Source organism: Gopherus flavomarginatus, chromosome 2 (genome assembly GCF_025201925.1).
Source record: "Gopherus flavomarginatus isolate rGopFla2 chromosome 2, rGopFla2.mat.asm, whole genome shotgun sequence".
Lineage (NCBI taxonomy): Eukaryota > Metazoa > Chordata > Testudines > Testudinidae > Gopherus > Gopherus flavomarginatus.
The window spans coordinates 2,959,145-2,976,408 of NC_066618.1; the positions used below are offsets into that span (position 1 = coordinate 2,959,145).

Genomic DNA, 17,264 nt, shown 5'->3' on the forward strand with positions numbered 1-17,264 from the left:
CACCTACTGCGCTTGAGAGCCCCAGACCTTGGTCCCACCAGGACAGAGAGACCTGGGTTGGCTTAATGGAAGGGTGTCAGGGACTGGGAACACTGTAGGGTTTACCTGACAGTAGTGTGGGACCCAGAAGCCTGTTGGCAGGAGCCCAGCTTCATCGCTGTCCTGGTGCTGCAGGCCGAAGATCCAGGCTACTCCAGAAGAGGGTAAACTGAGTGATCATTGGGGATCCTGGAAATCTGTTTGCCAAGGGAAAAAATGCAGAATTTGCATTTTTACAGAGAATCTTTAGTTTTAACATTGTGTAAAAAAAGAAAAGCCGGTGTTAACGAGTCACTATTTGTTACTGACAGCACCAGTGTCCCCGACTGAATGCACCTCCCCCTTCTGGGGGTGATTTTTGAAAGCACTTTGAATGTACAGCAGATCCCTGTTTATCCACTTGGACTGGGCCCGGATGGAGAAACCAAACTTGGGATAATCAGGAGAACTGGCAAAGACCTTTCTAACCTTTACTTTTTGATGGGGGGTTGGGGCTGACTGCTCCACCCCCAAGTCACCGTCAGCCCAAGGCGGCTGGTGGTTCGGGTCATACAGGAGCTGGATAATGGAGACTCCTATCAGTGGGGTTCTCCTGTACACAGGGCCACCCAGAGGATTCAGGGGGCCTGTGGTCTTCGCAGGCAGGTTCTGGGGCAGAAGGACCCCCCAGCTGTGGGTCTTTGGGGCACTTTGGCAGTGGGTCCTGGAGCAGAAGAAGCTCCAGGGGCCCAGGCCCTGTGAGTTTTCCGGTACCCCCAGAGCGAGTGAAGGACCTCGCTCCAGGGTCCCCAAAAAACTCTCATGGGGCCCCTGTGGGGCCTGGGGCAAATTGTCCCACTTGCTCCCCCACTCTGGGCAGCCCTGCCGGTACATCAGGACAGGTGTTCAGCACGGATACTGGTGTCTGGACATTTGTGGCTGGGGAAACTCAAGTTCACTTTAAACCTGGAAAAACGCGGATTTTTATGGGTGACTTTGGGGGTTTTGTCACGGAAGATCCGGATCCCTAGTGATCCGGTTTAGCACGGCTACAGGCTGCCTGGTGATCCGGGTTAACACGGCTAGGGGCCGCCTGGTGATCCGGGTTAGCGCTGCTAGGCTCGCCCGGTGATCCGGTTTAGCACGGCTACGGGCCGCCTGGTGATCCGGGTTAGCGCTGCTAGGCTCGCCTGGTGATCCGGTTTAGCACGGCTACCGGCCGCCTGGTGATCCGGGTTAGCGCTGCTAGGCTCGCCCGGTGATCCGGTTTAGCACGGCTGGGCCGCCTGATGATCCGGGTTAGCGCTGCTCGCGCCGCCTGGTGCTCTGGGGACGGATTATCCGGCGCCAGAGGCACTGCTGTGACCCGGGCTCGGTGCCATGGCCGCATGCCCGGAGCGCGCCCAGCCGCGCCGCTTTGTGTCCACACTCGTGCGGGCAGATCGGGAGACATCTCGGGTTCCGCGCGGCTCCGTCCCCTCCCCGCTCGCCAGCCTTTGTCTCCCTCCGCCCCCGGCCCCTCCCCAGCTCCAGTTCCAGCCGGAGCGCGTCTGAGCCCGGCCGCGGCTGCCCCGGGGAGCAGAGCTGCGAGCGCAGCAGGACGGGGGAACCCCCCAGCTGGAGCCGGGGCGCTCCGCGAGGAGCCCTGGCCGCTTGGCCCGCTTCCAGCCCAGCCTCCCCCCCGCCTGCGGCCGAGCCGCCGGGACAATGCCGGGAGGGGCTTTGGCTCAGGTAGGATATTCCACAATAAACTTCCCTTGTGTGGCTATGGAGCGGGATGGGGGCCGTGCGCAGCGCTCGCTGCCCGCCGGGGCCGTTACCCTCTGCACCAGGTGCACCAGGGATGCGCGCAGACATGTCCGGAGAGCCCGCAGCGCGGTACCCTGATGCACACGCTGGCTGGCTGGCTGGCTGGCTCCTGTGGCCGCAGCGTGTGAGCCATCGCCCGAGCTTTTTAACTAAAGAGGTGACAGTAACAATTCCTTCCTTCCTTCCTAGCCGGTGGGGGGGAGGGAAAGCTTGGTTTATTTAATTGGGGTGTGTGGGGTGTGTGTATATGTGTGTGTGTGTTGGTGCATATGTTTGTTGATGTGAAAAACTTCTTAGGGGACAAATAATGGAACAGTTCTAAGGCTACCAACAGAATTTGAACCTAGGTGCTTCAGAACCAAAATAGGAGAGGCCACTACTTGAGCCGAAGGGGCAGCGCTATTAGATGGTAGCAGTAGCAGGCTATTATCTTCTATGCAAACCCGCCACTAGTAGGAGAGGCAGCACACTTCATAAGCATATTGCATTAGGACGTGGTATAAGTTTTGCGTGGGGTATGCACAGGGGCAGAAGAATGGTGCATACTCAGTACAAGAGAGGATATCAGATGAATCTGCAAGACACTGGGGAGAGAGTGGTGAGTAGGTGTCAATGCAACTGGGAGAATTATAATTCCCTGGGTCCATGTGAACCGAAACGGCTGGAAACAGAAAAAGGGAAGCAGCCAAACAGGAATAATCAGTCTGTGAAAGCGAAAGATAAGGGCAGGAGAAAGTCAGGACGACCTTGCGGCAGCTGCCCAGGAGTTGTCTCTGGAGTTGAGTTAATAACTGGGTTTGAGTCAGGGGCCAAACCGAAACAGCCAGAAAAAACTCTGGTTGGCTTCACACCAAAAATGAATTTTAAATAAAATGTTCTCAGCAGAATGAACAAACACAAAATTTCATCTGGGTCAAACTAAAGATCTCAAATGTCATTTGGAAACAACATTTGGTCTGGAAAAAGTCATTTCAGAACAAACTCACCAAATGGTTCAAAATGTGTTACCATTTCTGAAATGTTCATTTTGGTTTTTTGTCCAAAACTATTCATTGATTTTGACCCACATTCACAAATCGTTTCGGTGCCCAGAAAAATGCCTTTACCAGCAAATTCACTGTTTGCCAAAAATATGTTGCCTAGGTCTAGTTTTGTCCCAGCACGTCTTGTGCCAAGCGGAGAGGGGACCTCCAAGCCATCCTGCACTTCGAAATGGCCTGGACCCATCTGAGTAGGCCACCCCGTCACAGGAGCTAAGAGGAATAAGGACGACTTTGAAAATTGTGGTGATTTGGGATAACAAAAAAATGCTGTAGGAAAAGATAAGGCTGGGAGTGAATGCAGGGGATGAAATCAATGAGAGCTCTACAATGGCTCGCTTAATAACATGCTGCTTAAATCTGGCCATCGGTAAGAAAATTACCAAAAAGGAGGTGTGGTCACGTAGCCTGGAGCTGTGGATGGACAGCAGGAGACGGGATACGTGCAAAGAACAAGAATATATACAAAGGAGCTCATCCTGATAACAGGCATTGTAAAGCTTAAAAGGAATTTGCCAATGACCCTGGAGGCTGAGCAGACAGGAAGAAGGTAGATCGTGGCGCGTGGAAAATGAGAGAGATCCTAGCAATCGCTGTGTGGTTTGTCACACTTTAATCTCTAGCAATGTCTATCAATATATGGATAGATATCGATGGTAGCCTAGAGGCTGCAGTCAAGATCCAGACCTAGGATGACCAGACAGCAAATGTGAAAAATCAGGACACGACAGGGAGGTAATAGGAGCCTATATAAGAAAAAGACCCCAAAATTGGGACTGTCCCTATAAAATCAGGACACCTGGACACCCTATCCGGGCCCCATTATGCCAGGTGCTGTACAGACGGGTAGCAAGAGATGGTCCCCTCCACCGGAGGTTACAGTCTAAGTAGACAGTGGGTGGGAGGGGAAACAGACAGGAGGTGTTTTGCCCAAGATCACGCTCCTGCTGCCAGGAATAGAACCCAAATCTCCTTCGTCTCAGTCCAGTTCTCTCCCACTAGATTACCCTACCTTTCATCACTGGAAGGAATGTTAAGAGTTAAAAGCCCTGTAAGCAACTGGAGGCTGGCGGAACCATGAGCAACGAGAACCAACCACGCCAGATGAATGTTAGTGCTTTTATTCTAATGAACTCACAAAAGTAGTGGCTGTCAGGAGATCCGTAGCAGCAATGGAATTAGACGCTAAGGGAGCCTAAGTGCAGGGCGTCACGAAATCTTAATTTTACTGTTAATTGGCACTGGTTGGACACCGCCGCTGTGGTATGGCTTGGAACCTGGGGGCGCGGTGGGGTGGGGTTGTAAACGAAAATGAAGGGGAATGAGTAACAACGCCGGTGGAGCTGGAGAGAGATACCCAGGAGGGTTTTGCTAGGCTTGATTTTTAGCTGGGTTTTAGTTAGTGTGTGTTGCATGATCTGGAAAAAGAGGAGCCCGGCCCATGAATTACATGCACCAATGGCACTGCAGTGGGAAGCCTTTTCAATGCCAGGGCAGACAGGGAAGGATATGATGGGGCCTCGAGAGGTCGGAAGGCTGGGCTGGAACACCACAACTGCCAGGGACAAGTGGTGACTGATGCAGCAGGTGCTGAGGGTATGGTCCTTGTTATTGCAGGTTCCGGTGACATTCGATGACGTCGCCATCTATTTCTCCCGGGAGGAATGGGAGATGCTGGCAGACTGGCAGAAGGAGCTGTACCAGGAAGTGATGAGGGAGAATTATGCAAATCTGATTTCTCTGGGTAAGGATCAACCTTCATTGTTTTACTGGGTGCAGCAAGTTCATTGCAATCCCTGGGCTGTCTTTAGTCTATTATTATTTGTTTGTTTGTTTTACAGTAACCCCTAGGGGCAACCAGCCCAGGATCAGAGCCCCACAGTGCCAGGTGCTGTACACATTGGCTTTAAAAAGCTAGTCCTTGCTCCACGGAGCTCCCCATCCTAGGATAAGACTTGCCTGGTAAGCGTGCAATAGCCCAGATCATCAGCTGAGGCAAATGTCCGTAGTTCCATTGACGTCAATAGAGCTGTACTGATTGACACCAGCTATGGATCCGACCCCTGATGTGACATTGCTGGGGAAAGACAGTGTGCTCCAGAGGGACAGTAACAGACAACCACCCCCGAGTGACACTGCACCCCATGCTGCTCCAGCCTTCACCCTCAAACCTCTTGCATGTGGGAAACACAGGCCTTTCTAATGCTGCTGTCTCTGATGTGGGCTTCCAGCACCTTCCCAACCCCCCCAGAGGCTTTCTGTCTGAACTCCACTTGGTAAAACAGGAAGCAATATTCTTGGAACCGCTCTGCAGCAAAGGAGGACACGGAAAGCAGACACGCGCATTCCCAGCGGCCCTCAATGCAGCTCTGTTCTCAGTGGAATGAGTCCCAAGCAGGTCATTGCTCAGTTTCCCTGAATCAAGGGAGGCAAATTCGCCCCTGGGCAGAGGGCCAGCGCATGGCTGAAGCACCAGACACGTCCCGCTCATGGTAGGGGAGTGGACTGCTACAAAGCAGCAAATCAGGAGGAGGAGGTGTTTTTAGAAGAAATAGCAAAAGCATCCAAAGGACAAATCCCGGGGGTGATGGGGAAATTGAACTCCCCAGAGGGCTGTTGGCAAGGCAGTATGGCAGGACACAGACACTCCAAGCAGCTTGGAATGTGTTGGGAACAACTTTTTGTTTCTGAAAGAGGAGGAAGTAACTAGGGGGCTGCCAGTTTAGATCTGATGCACGATTTGTTTGCACGATTTATCCCTGTCATATAAGTGGCTAACAATAAAAACAGCACCCTGAGCCCGGCGCCCCCCAGGCCTAGTACTCCAGGCTGTCGCCTGGGTTATCTGCCCCTGATTCCGGGCCTACCACAGAACACCCTGCCATAACAAAGGAAGTAGGGGATGTACTTTGTTGTGGGTAGGCAAAAAAACCCCAGACTTTGAGAGTTTGCAGGAAAACACAAACTCTGTTGTCAGTTTACTAAGAGTAGCCGATTTGGGAAATTGCTGATTGTTTTGTTTGAGTTTCTCTTTCCTATCCGTGTGATCTCCCTCACTCCGAATCCAGTGGCCGTCAGGGTCAAGAATCCCACTCCCAGATTGTGTTGTTCGGTGATATCACATACACGCACTAAGTCACTGGGGTATCCATTTGCTCTCAGGGCTGTGAGCAGTTTTTCCCTTAAATGTTTTTTGAAAAGCAATAATAATCCTGACACATAAATAACTTGGATGGTATGTTTCAAAGTTCCAAAATCGGTGCTTAGAGATCAATATGGCTGCCTCTTTAATACCTGAAAATCAAAAAGGACTTGCACAAAAAGAGGAAACATGGACAAATTGCTAAGGATGACTGTAAAAGGGCAGCACGAGCATGTAGGGACAAAATCAGAAAGAGTAAGGAACAAGATGAGTGATAACCAGCAAGGGACATTAACGGCATTAAGAAGACATTCTGTAAATACATCAGCAGTAAGAAAACACAAAGGAAAGTGTAGGTCCATTACTTAAAGGGGAAGGTTTTGCATCAGTCTTCACCAAAAAGGTTAATAACGACCAGATGTTGAACACAATTAATATTAACATCAGGGGACAGGAACACAAGCAGGAAGAAGGAAAGAACAGGTTAAAGACTATTTAGATAAGTGAGATGTATTCAAGTCAGCTGAGTTTGATGAAATTCACACTAGGGTACTTAAGGAACTAGCTGAAGTAATCTCTGAACCGCCAGTGATTGTTTTTGAGAACTCCTGGAGGACGGGTGGGGTTCCAGAGGGTGGGAGAAGGGCAAACAGAGCCGATATAAACCTGTCAGCCTAATTTTGATACCTGGAAAGATACCAGAATAAATTATTAAACAATCAGTTTGTAAGCCTCTAGAGGATGTGAAGGTGATAAATAATAGCCAACATGGATTAGGCAAGAACATATCATGCCAAACCAATCTAATTTCCTTCTTCGATAGGGAAATCTGCCTAGTGGACGGGGGGAAGCAGTATATGTGATATATCTTGACTTTATAAAGGCTTTTAAGACATCCCATGTGACATTTTCATTAGCAAACTAGGGAAATGTGTCTAGATGAAATGACTATAAGGCGGGTGCACAACTGGTTGAAAGACGGTTCTCAAAGATTAGCTATCAATGGTTCACTATCAAGCTGGGAGGGTGTCTCTAGGGGGGTCCTGCAGGGGTCAGTCCTGGATGTGGTACTAGTCCTGCGGTCAACAGGATAATGGAGTGTAGAGTGTGAAATGTACAGATGACACCAAGCTGGGAGGGGTTGCAGGCACTTTGGAGGTCAGGATTAGAAATCAAAACAACCTTGACAAACTGGCTGAAATCAACAAGACGAAATTCAGTAGAGAAGTGCCAAGTACTAAACTTAGGAAGGAAAAATCAAATGCACAGCTACAACACAGGGAATAACTGGCTAGGCAGTAGCGTTGCTGAAAAGGATCTGGAGGTTGTACTGGATCAAACTGAACTGAATATGAAAGACACAAGGTGGGTGAGGTAGGTATCTTTTATTGGACTAACTTCTGTTGCTGACAGAGACAAGAAGTTGGTCCAGTAAAAGATATTACCTCACCCACCTTGTCTCTCTAATATCCTGGGACCAACGTAGCTACACACATTCCGCTCTGATCAGCACTGGTGAGGCCCCAGCTGGAGTTCTGAGTCCAGTTTTGGGCACCACAATTTAAGAAAGATGTGGAAAAACTAGAGTGGGTCCAGGAGAGCGACAAAATGATGAAAAGTTTAGAAAACCTGACATACGAGGAAAGGTTGAAATAATTGACATGTTTAGTCCCGAGAAGACAGGGGCAGGGGAAGCGGGAGGAACCTGATAGTCTTCAAATCTGTAAAAAGTTGTTAAAAAGCAAACAGAATGTTGGGAATCATTAGGACAGGGATAGATAATAAGACAAAAAATCATATTGCCTCTATATAAATCCATGGTACACCCACATCATGAATACTGTGTGCAGCTGTGGTTGCCCCCTCTCAAAAAAGATATATTGGAATTGGAAAAGGTTCAGAAAAGGGCAACAAAAATGATTAGGGGTATGGAACAGCTTCCATATGAGGAGAGATTAAAAAGACTGGGACTTTTCAGCTTGGAAAAGAGACAGCTAAGGGGGGATATGACAGAGGCCTACAAAATCATGACTAGTATGGAGAAAGTAAATAAGGAAGTTTTATTTACTCCTCATAACACAAGAACTAGGGGTTTAAAACAACCAAAAGCATTTTTTCACACAATGCATAGTCAGTCTGTGGAACTCATTGCTAGAGGATGTTGTGAAGGCCAAGACTGCAACAGGATTCAAAAAATAACTAGATAAGTTGATGGAGGATTGGTCCATCAATGGCTATTAGCCAGGATGGGCAGGGATGGTGTCCCTAGACTCCATTTGCCAGAAGCTGGGAAAGGGCGACAGAGGATGGATCACTTGATGATTCCCTGTTCTGTTCATTCCCTCTGGGGCACCTGGAATTGGCCACTGTCGGAAGACAGGATACTGGGCTAGATGAACTTTTGGTCTGACCCAATATAGCTGTTCTTATGTTCTTATAACTCTCCAAACGTTGGGGCCAGACTCATTCCCGATGTCAGGGAAGCCAGTGGAGCTACTCCAAGGATACATGCAAGTCTAGGGTTTTCCTTCAGTTTATCCGAGAGATGGTTAAGAAATGCCTAGATCACAATCTCTGAGTACCTACATAGAGAAGAGATTTTTGATAGTAGATGCCTCTTTAACCTTGCAAACAAAGGCCAAATGGTAGGTGAGGCAAGAGAAGTTCATGTTGTAAATAAGTCAGACATTTTGTAACAGGCTGGGTAATTAACTGTTGGAATAACTGACCTAGGGACGTGATCGTTTCACCATCACGTGAAGGCAGGGCCGGCCCCAGACACCAGCCTACCAAGCACGTGCTTGGGGGGTGGATCTGGGGACGGGGCGGCATTGGGGGCTTGGTTTTGGTTTTTTTTGGTTCGGCCAGGCGGCGTTGTGGGGAGGCGGGGACTTGGGCGACGCGGCGCCATGCTGGGGGGGCGGGGACTTGGGCGGGGCGGCACTCGGCGGGGGCTTCAGCGGCATGGTACTCAGGGGGGTGGGGACTGAGGCGACGCAATGCTCGGAGGGCAGAGCGATGCGACGCTCGGGGGGCGGGGCAGTGCTCTTTGTTTTTGCTTGGGGCTGCAAAAATGTTAGAGCCGCCCTGCGTGAAGGCTTTAAATCAAGATGATGTCACGCTAAAAAACATGCATTAGCTAGCCCAGAAGTTTTGGTCTGGATGTAGAAATCACTAGGTGAAATTTTCTGGCTTGTGTTCTGTAGGAGGTCAGACTGGAAGATCAGAGTGGTCCCTTCTGGCCTTAAAATCTATGACTCGTTACCACCATCCCATCCATAAGTAATGCCTGGACTCTTTTCTCTATCCAGCAGGGGACTGGCCCAGGAAGAGAAGTGAGAAGAAAAATGAGGAGGAATGTGTTGAAAAGTTGGAAGCCCCAGAGCTGCCGACTGGAAACGGCTTGGCCAACGGCTCAGAGAAGGCAAAGAACTGCAGCACTCAGAGCATCTGTGTCCCAGAGCCAAGCAGCAAGAAAGGCAGCTGGCTGGGGCAGCCGGTTGAAGATGGAAGAGAGAACAGCCAGTGCATGCGGCCCAGTGGGCACCAGGCACCCAAGAAAAGGGCAAAGCCACACAAGTGCGACGAGTGCTGGAAAAGCTTCACCTGGAGATCAGAGCTGGTTCAGCACCGCAGGACCCACACTGGGGAGCGGCCGTATAAGTGCGCTGAGTGCGGGAAGGGCTTCAGCCAACACGTCAACCTGACCATCCACCAGCGTATCCACACCGGCGAGCGGCCCTACCGATGCGGCGAGTGTGGGAGGGGCTTCACCCAGCATATCAACCTGACCCTCCACCAGAGAATCCACACTGGGGAGCGCCCGTACCAGTGCAGTGAGTGCGGAAAAAACTTCATCCGCAAATCCAACCTGGCCAAGCACCAGAAGATCCACACGGGCGAGAAGCCCTTCCAGTGTGCACAGTGTGGGAAGAGCTTCGTGCACAAGTCCGGTCTGGTGTCGCACCACAGGAGCCACACGGGGGAGCGGCCACACCAGTGTGAGGCGTGTGGGAAGCGCTTCGGCCACAAGTCGGGCCTGCTGTCACACCGGAAGACCCACACGGGCGAGCGGCCTCACCAGTGCGCCCAGTGCGGGAAGAGGTTCCGGCATAAGTCAGGCGTGGCCTCACACCAGAGCACCCACACGGGCGAGCGGCCTCACCAGTGCCCTCAGTGCGGGAAGCGGTTCTCCCGCACCTATGAGCTCATCTCCCACCAGCGTCTGCACACAGGGGAGCGGCCCTACCCATGCGCTGACTGTGACAAGAGCTTCGTGCGCAAATCCAACCTGGTGAAGCACCAGCGCGTGCACACAGGGGAGCGGCCCTACCAGTGTGACCAGTGCGAGAGGAGCTTCTCCCAGAGGTACGAGCTGGTGGCTCACCAGATCACGCACACTGGGGAGAGCCCCTATACCTGTGCCCAATGTGGGAAGATCTTCAGCCAGAAGTCGAACCTCGTGAAGCACGAGCGCATCCACACTGGCGAGAGTCCCTTCCCCTGCACCCAGTGTGGGAAGAGCTTCAGCCAACGCGCCAATCTGGTCAAACACCAGCGGATCCACACGGGGGAGCGGCCGTTCCAGTGCGCCCACTGTGGGAAGAGCTTCAGCCAGAAGTGCGAGCTCGTGTCGCACGAGCGGATCCACACTGGGGAGCGGCCGTTCCAGTGCGCCCACTGCGGGAAGAGCTTCAGCCAGAAGACGAGTCTGATCACTCATCAGAGGAGCCACGTGGATCAGCGACTGAGTGAATGTGCCTAGGGCAATGCCGTCCCATCCAGCAATGTCTGGCACCCCAGATGATGCCAATGGGGGGCTGACCTGCAGGTCGAGGGGGGTGCATGGCTCTGGGTATGGATCCATTAGTAAATATCTTCTCGCCTACCAGGGAGCAAACAAGGGAGAAATTGGGGCTCTCAAGTTGGGACAGCTTGAGATTTCCAAACATGTCCCAGAAAGAGTTAAACGGCTCCTTGCATTGCCCTTGTCAGGAGAGGGGGGATATTTCAAACCTTCCGGTTAACACAGAGACCGTGTCAGACTCACTAATGCTCGGCAGATCGGGAAACACCATGTAATTGTCGAGAAGTCCAGAAAAGGTCTGGCAAAGCAGGAACCATGTTGAACAGCAGAGTGTTCCCTCAGGAGAAGAGGGGGCAGGTTCAGAAGACACAGGGCTGATTCAAACCTTGTGTTTTCCAAATGGCTGATGATTCATAGATTCATAGACTCTAGGGCTGGAAGGGACCTCGAGAGGTCATCGAGTCCAGTCCCCTGCCCTCATGGCAGGACCAAATACTGTCTAGACCATCCCTGATAGACATTTATCTAACCTAACCTGTGATGAACCTTCTGAGCTTGACTGATCCTCAGGAAGACTGTAGGATGGGGGTATGGTGTGGTAGCCCCCTCAACTGTACCCTCAACTAATGGGAACATGGAGGGCTGGAAGGGGTGGAGAATGATTAATGGGGTATGAAGAACAGCTGGTCAAATAATATTCAGCAAATATATGATTTGGTTCTTGCTGAACAATGAATCAAAGAAATAACTTTTTGAAGTGTTCGTTCAGCTGTTGAAAACTGTTCCCCAAATAAATTATTTGGGGAGAGGTTCACAAAGGTGTTTAGGTGCGTAAAGGTGCCGATAGGTGCTGTTGTCAATCTCATTAGCACCTAAGTGAGTCAGGCACCCCACTCCCCTTGACTCTCAGTGGTATCTCTGGCCCAGGTCCTCAAAAGTAGTTACGCACCTAACTCCCAGGCGGAGTTATACTTGGAAGATCTGGCTGGAGGTGCCGAATCTGCTTAGGAGGTTTTGAAAAGTCTCATAGGTGCTTAGCTGCATCTCTAGACACCAAAATAGTTTTGTAAATCTGGCTGTTAACCAATAATGTAAAGGCCAGTGAGTAATGCTGAATCCATTTTTCTGTTCTTCTCCCAGACACAGTTCTATTTCTATGTGGCAGGTTTAAACGCATCCTGGTGCATGGACGATCAAAAACCATTATTTCTGACGCTTTTTCTGTGGTGAGTATGAAATAATGTCATGCACCAACAGTGAGGGGGGCTTCTTGAGCGAACAGGCCTATGCCGTCTCTAGATTCTGTTCAATAAGCTGATGATTTTAGTCTGTTTCCTACTGGATGGGAGCCCATATATCAATAAGCCAATGGCATCATTGGCACCTCCATTAGCAGGTGAAGCAGAGAGATCAAGAGCGAAATCAGCATGAAGACTGCACTACTATTGGACTGCTACATGTGGGGTGAAATCGTGGCCCCTTTGAAGCCAATGGGAGTTTTTCCATTGATTTCAGTGGGGCCAGGATTTCTCCCTTGCTCCTTTGGAAAGAGCAAAGCAACGGTGAATATAATAATCCAGAGTAGGGAACGATCCTGCATGGTTCCCCTTTGGATTGGGCGACTGAACAGATCTTCCATTTCTAATCAGTGTTTCTCCAGATCAGGGCTAAGATACATTACTCAAAACTATCCCGATAATAGTTATTTCCTGGAGGCTGAATTGGTTACATTTATCCCAACTACTTCATATATATGAACCCGTTCTTTCAAAAACATCATTAAAGAAGGACACTGCCCTGATTATGTGGAAATATATATGCTATGACATGGCTAAGATCATGAAACTGTGTGTTCTGATAGCTTCCTCTCCAGTGTGGTCCCCATACATCACCCATTAACTGAGAGACTCTTTTCAGAACCATTCTTTTAAATCAGGGGTAGGCAACCTATGGCACGTGTGCTGAAGGCAGCAGGCAAGCTGATTTTCAGTGGCACTCACACTGCCCGGGTCCTGGCCACCGGTCCGGGGGGCTCTACGTTTTAATTTAATTTTAAATGAAGCTTCTTAAACATTTTAAAAACCTTATTTACTTTACATACAACAATAGTTTAGCTATATATTACAGACCTATAGGAAGAGCCCTAAAAACGTTAAAATGTATTACTGGCATGTGAAACTTTAAATTAGAGTGAATAAATGAAGACTCGGCACACCACTGCTGAAAGGTTGCCGACCCCTGTTTTAAATGAACGGTATCAACCAGATTTAAACTGGTGTCTTCTTTAGCCCAAGGAGGAAGTTACGTTTATCCAGACAGATCAGAAGAAAATATAACACAGTGGCCTCAAGCTTGTAAAACTGCCTCTCAGGGTGGTATTCCTCTCTGCGCTCCTCACACATGATCCGACGCATCTCTTTAATGAATGCCGTTTGCTTTTTGTTTATGCCCTGATCTCATTGTTTCCATTATGTACCATATAAAAAAGCCTCCCCCATTTTAATAGGTGCCTTTTTAAAGCACAACGTGTAGTTCAAAGGCAGGAGAATTCTTCATGCTCTTTGACTCATTGGCTTTTATTGGTCTGCCTTATGTTTTGCTTCCTGTACTGTAACTTCCATGTCTTGCTGCATGCACGGAGGCCTGGATGTGGAGCGGGGAGCTGGCTTGGTTTGAGCTCCGCACTCCTTATTGTCCAGGGGTTTGGGTTATAATTTGGGTATGATTCTGTAAGTGCTCCATGCACGGGAGTCTGGTTAACTCCGAAGACAGTTCTATGACTGGAATGCTCATGGGAATGGGGCCTGGTGTTTCAATTCATCTTAGCCATGGATGGCTCCCACCTCTACGTTGCCTTCTCATCTGACGTGAATGCTCTGATTTCCGTTACGCCAGAATGGAGAGCTGGGCAAGGAGCAGCCGGCTAAACCTCAATCCAGACAAGGCACAGAGGTGATGCAAGTGGACAGGGGAAGTGTTTTGAGGAACTGTTTGCAAAGGTGACCTTGCCCTTCACTGACAGAGTATATTTACCCTGCTACTCAAAGCAGAATCCTGCTTGGTTACTCATTGCTCTTGAGTTTCAGCTAGCTGCCGTGATCAGAAAAGCCTGCTGCTACTTCCCATTGGCCAAACAATTATGTTCGTTCCTTTCTGATGTGGACCCAGCCACAGAGACCCATGAATGTATTGCAACCTTTTCTAGCTGGGCTTACCAAGGAGCTGCGCCTTCTAAGCAAAACTGTCTGGCATCAGTCAAATGCTGGGTCCATTTCTAGGTGCTTGCCCTGAATGGGCTAGAGTCCAGAGACCTCTGGGGCCACCTGTCTTCTCCATTCCCTGCTATCCTTCCTACACTCAGCTGGGACACTGAGGGTGACAGAGCCCAGATTTCATCTTGTGACAGCGGAACAAGGTTCTTGGTGAAAAGCCCACGCTTGTGACAACAACTTCCCCAGCATATCAGCTTGATACGCACATCTCACTACCTCAAAAGGGTGCTGCAAGAAGACACCCGCTTAAAGTAGCACTTAAACCATGCAACCAGGTTGTAACAACACCATTCCCACACATCATCAGATACCAATGTAAGAAGACAGATTAAAGGGAGAAAGGTTCAGAGTTTTACCTCCTACATGCAGAATGAAGGATCAATACCCTGAGTCACTCAGCCACTGGTGATGAGCGAGACAGCAATACTTATGGATAAATCAAATCAAACAGTGCATTCAGGGAAGAAGGCCAAATCCTCCTTGTCATTAACTTCAGATACAGGACAAGAACAGATCGTATAGCTGAGTGGATAAGGTCTCTGGATCAAATTCTTCCTGGACATAAGCAGACAAAACTCCCATTGAAATTGCTGGGAGTTGCAACCACTCATACTAGAGTGGGATTGGACCTTGGGGCTTTCAAAGGTGTGAATTCAAATCCTGTTACATGAGGATACTTTGTTCTCTTGGCATCAAATCAACTGTTATATTTTCACTACTTAATTATCATCAACCACCAAAAATGCGACTTTATCCTTCAAACACTTAGTATCTGGAGTGGTGCTTTCTATCATGTAGGCAGTTCTGCTGCTGATCTTGAATATTTACAGGATCCGAGTCTTGCTTTGTGTTCGATGAAAGTATTTAAATAGTGTTTTTTCCTCAGTGAAGTAACAAATCATACAGTACATCATAGATAGCTTGCTTGATTATTCACTATTGTTATTTGATTGTATTATTTATGTAGTACCAACACTGTACATTAAATGTGACGTGCATGCAGGTCATGGTTGAAGATCCTTGCTGGTGTCGATCAGATTAGCTCCACTGGCTTCAACAGCTGAGGATCTGACTGACGGAGAGAGGACTTTGCAAATCTATTCCTATGCGTTGTTCAGTTATTGGCCATAAAACACTTTGAAACTGGCAGGTGCTGTATTCCATACAGTGGTTGCCATTTGTAACAGGTCAGGGCACTCACCGGCACAGTGCCTCCTGCTGGTCCGCCTGGGAATTAGCTCATCCAGCTCAGGAGTGCCCTCCTCTGGCCAGTTTCCCTGCCCTTACCTGCCTCTCTGCAGTCCCTTTATCTCTACCATGTGTAGGCCCCACATCCCTCCTGGACCATGATGCCACTTCCCTTGGGGTGCTGCCCCTCATCCAGGGAATCCCACTCCCCTGAGCCCACCTTGCCTCAGTGACCCACTTCCAATCATCATCTAGCCCCTTCTCTCAAAGGGCAAAATGAAGTCTGAAATGGCCACTCATTACTTGCCCTGACTGCCTCTCTGCAGCTAGTACCTCCTCAGGCCTTTGCTGCAAGGCCACAGCCTGGGGGGTCGCCAGGCCAGAGCTCCCCAGGTCAGCCTGCCCTTTCCCAGCACTGCTCTGTCCAAGGTACTGCGGTCTCTACCAGGCAGCTAGGTCCTTCTTGTTCCACTGCTGAAGCAAGACTCACCTCCTTCCCCTCTCCACCCCCAGCCCTTCTTATACTGGCCTAGTTGGGCCCTGATTGGCTGCCTCCAGCCCGCTCGTGATTGGCTCCCTAGGGCAGCCCTCTCTCAGGGCTGTTTTTAACCCCTTCCAAACCGGAGCAGGGTGACCACCCCACTACACCATTATGCAGCCAACATGTGTCATCGCCCTAGTGACGATGTCACAGTTATTTCCTATGCTCAGTAGCATAGCTAGGGAGGGTGCAGGGGAGCAGCTGCTTCCCCTCAGCACATTTTCCAAAAGTGGTGCCTTAGTTAGGGGTTACCATGGCGCCAGTGGGCGGGGCTCACACTCCGCTCTGAAGGTTGGCCTGCCAGGCCAGCGCTGGGCTCCTGCAAGCAAGGAGTGGTGGCACGGCCGGAGGAGCCATTGGGGGGAGCTCGGGGGCGGCACGGCATGGCCAGAGGAGCAATGGGGGGGGGCACGGCATGGCCAGAGGAGCCAGCCAAGGCGGTGGGGCGCAGAGAGGCCGGAGGGGGAGCCAAGGGGGCGTGGCCAGAGGAGGAGCCAAGGGGGGCGCCTTTTTAATGTTTGCTCCCCCTGCTCTGAGAACCTGGCTACGCCACTGCCTAAGCTCAGTATGTCTCTGATAACCCAAAGTTGGCAGAGGCTTGCCTTTCATTGGTGATCATCAGGGATCCTAGTTTTCAGTGATAAAAAAGCCCCAAAATTCTCCGATTAAAAAAAAATGCATGTTTTCCCACGATTAAAATTCAGGATATGTTTAGTGCTTTTCATGTGTTCTACAGCTGTCTGCCTTCGAACGTACATAGCACATTACCATCAGTGGAAAATTTGTCCTCGCCAAACTCAGTGACACGGTCTTTAGGGGTGATTTTCAGGTTTGTGGCATCATTTCATAACTTTAATTACTCATGGCTGGAGGCTGAAGTGAAATTTGAGATGCATTAAAACACGAAGCTCTGTACGCCAGAAGCAGTTTATTGGAGTGTGTTTAGCTAGGTACATTTAAAGCACATTCAAAAATCAACCACAAGGAGGGAGGCTGCATGCACTGAATACATGACACTGGTACTTTCAGTAAAATCTAGTTAATAGTTAATGTATGTTTCTATTTTTTCACAAAATGTAAAAAACAAGATTCTCTGTAACAACGCAAATCCCACGTTTTTCCACAGCAAGTGGATTCCTAGGATCACTGGTGATCATTGTAAGAATCAAGCATTATTTTTTTAAGTTTAAGTTTTAAAATAAACAACCCAATCCAGCTGTCCCACTGAAACCAATGCCCCTCCTGATCCTGGTGGAAATACTCCTGCTGACTGACACTTGCATGAGCCAGATCAGAATCCAGCCCCTTGCAGCTGAAGGACTGCCAGGTGACACAGTTACAAAGTGGTGCAGTGATTTGGCTGAGATCACACAGCAGATCAATGGCAGAGGTGGGACTAGAACCCAGGTCTCTGAAGGGTCAGGGTAGACCACTGCTTACAACTATC

General features: G+C 49.7%; 2 protein-coding genes across 5 annotated transcripts in view; one reads left to right on the forward strand and one right to left on the reverse strand.

Annotated features, from left to right (window-relative positions):
• Positions 1-17,264, reverse strand: part of LOC127045845 (zinc finger protein OZF-like) — a 265,245-nt gene that overhangs the window by 49,909 nt on the left and 198,072 nt on the right. The gene's annotated exons all lie outside the window — the stretch shown is intronic.
• On the forward strand, positions 1,642-15,075 carry LOC127045866 (gastrula zinc finger protein XlCGF57.1-like). 2 transcript variants are annotated; one of them, XM_050942626.1, is made up of 4 exons: positions 1,642-1,749; positions 3,870-3,977; positions 4,485-4,611; positions 9,321-15,075. In XM_050942626.1, exons 2-4 carry the CDS (start codon positions 3,945-3,947, stop codon positions 10,772-10,774), a joined length of 1,614 nt encoding a protein of 537 aa, XP_050798583.1. In that variant the 5' UTR covers positions 1,642-1,749; positions 3,870-3,944; the 3' UTR covers positions 10,775-15,075. The 2 variants fall into 2 exon arrangements, with proteins under 2 accessions (XP_050798583.1, XP_050798584.1); XM_050942627.1 differs by lacking the exon at positions 3,870-3,977.

Excerpts from the sequence above, each read along its gene's own strand:
- LOC127045866 (XM_050942626.1), top strand. The coding sequence starts at position 3,945 with ATGAGCAACGAGAACCAACCACGCCAGATGAAT. Across the intron at positions 3,978-4,484 it reads ACCAACCACGCCAGATGAAT|GTTCCGGTGACATTCGATGA; the intron begins GTTAGTGCTTTT and ends TTGTTATTGCAG. Across the intron at positions 4,612-9,320 it reads TGCAAATCTGATTTCTCTGG|CAGGGGACTGGCCCAGGAAG; the intron begins GTAAGGATCAAC and ends TTCTCTATCCAG.